The 1640-nt window shown below is 37.6% G+C and overlaps 1 protein-coding gene across 1 annotated transcript; it reads left to right on the top strand.

The window, feature by feature from the left end:
- The first annotated feature begins 809 nt into the window (after positions 1 to 809).
- Positions 810 to 1396, top strand: LOC135277979 (uncharacterized protein C15orf61-like). The gene has a single exon (XM_064384134.1). It carries the CDS (start codon positions 810 to 812, stop codon positions 1281 to 1283), a length of 474 nt encoding a protein of 157 aa, XP_064240204.1. The 3' UTR covers positions 1284 to 1396.
- Positions 1397 to 1640: the final 244 nt, after the last annotated feature.

The raw sequence follows: 1640 nt of genomic DNA, 5'->3' as shown, positions 1-1640 counted from the left end.
GTGATAACTAAAGCCACAAATGTCTAAGAGACTGTAGAGAATATATGTATAAATAGGAAAGAATGTAACTATAGATTAATTAGCCCAATAAATTATATATGTTCCTTTAATGAAATGAGCATAAGAATTGCTTATTTGTTTAATCAAAATGGCATGAAAAAATAATGCAGAGTTAGTTCTTTACATACTTATTTTATTTTGTTTTCTCAAACCAGAGTAGCTATTTTTGGCCTTCTACCCATTTGGCTGCTAGTATAATCAGTTCTAAGGCCAAATAAAGGAATGCATCATTAACAACCCAGTATCTAAAGGTTAGATTATGGATATATATACACACAATGTCTATTTCATGAGGCAAGGTAAAAATGAATAAATTATGATTGTTTATTAGATTAATTAATGTTCAAACTCTTTCAGGTATGATGTCATATTATTTTTATCTGAACTTATGGAAAAATGCATATAATTTAATAGAAATAAAATAAATACTGGGGTGAAAGTAGAATCTGCATTCTAGACCTGACTTACAAAATAAGTGACTATGTGAATTTTGGTAAATCATGAAATATTTATCAGTATTGATATCAACACTAACTAATGACTGAATTGAAATACATGACTTACAATTATAATTGTGGAAATATATAAATTTAAACAAAGAATCAGTTTTTGAGAAATGATACAATAATAACTTATTAACAATAAAAAGATTCTAAAGGTTGCAAACATTATGAAAGATCTTTGATTATGCTGTTGAACTATAGAAAAATTATATTTTGTGACGGCCAGCGTCCCCGGCGCGGCGGGCCATGGAGGCCCTGCGGAGGGCCCACGAGGCCGCGCTCCGCCTGCTGCTGTGCAGGCCGTGGGTCTCGCGCGCCGCCGCCCGCCCCAAGCCGCGCGCCTCGGAGGTGCTGACGCGGCACCTGCTGCAGCGGCGCCTGCCGCACTGGACCTCCTTCTGCGTGCCCTACAGCGCCGTCCGCAACGACCAGTTCGGCCTCTCGCACTTCAACTGGCCGGTGCAGGGCGCCAACTACCACGTCCTGCGCACCGGCTGTTTCCCCTTCATCAAGTACCACTACTCCAAGGCGCCCTGGCAGGACCTGGCCGGGCAGAACCGCTTCTTCACGGCGCTCAAGGTCGTCAACCTCGGTATTCCAACTTTATTATATGGACTTGGCTCCGGGTTATTTGCCAGAGTCACAGAGACTGTGCATACCAGTTATGGACCCATAACAGTTTATTTTCTCAATAAAGAAGATGAAGGTGCCATGTATTAAAAGTGTGCATCGAAGAACATAAATATCAGTGGATTTTCTCTGTGCGTATATGCAGTATTTATTTTTGAGCCTTTAAAATAAAACTTTTGCAAATAAAAAAAAAAAAAGAAAAATTATATTTTGTTATTATTTGCATCACAATCTGAATGACAATATCTACTGACATATAGATCAATGCACATCACCATCATTGGTTGATATCATAATGCTGATTTGTTATAAAAAGATAAGTGATAAATTAAGACCTTGTCTCAAAAGAAAAACACATGTGCCATAATTAAAACTTTAACTATAAGAAGAAATACATGTATGTTATTTCAGACTTTCTATTCACATCTCAGTGAAAATAGTTGATCT

Source organism: Aotus nancymaae, unplaced genomic scaffold (genome assembly GCF_030222135.1).
Source record: "Aotus nancymaae isolate 86718 unplaced genomic scaffold, 86718_ANA_hifiasm-v0.15.2.pri h1tg000036l, whole genome shotgun sequence".
Classification (NCBI taxonomy): domain Eukaryota; kingdom Metazoa; phylum Chordata; class Mammalia; order Primates; family Aotidae; genus Aotus; species Aotus nancymaae.
This window is presented reverse-complemented; position numbering and strand designations above follow the sequence as displayed.

Bases quoted from the DNA above. Each gene is read 5' to 3' on its own strand.
- LOC135277979 (XM_064384134.1), top strand. From the start codon at position 810: ATGGAGGCCCTGCGGAGGGCCCACGAGGCCGCGCTCCGCCTGCTGCTG.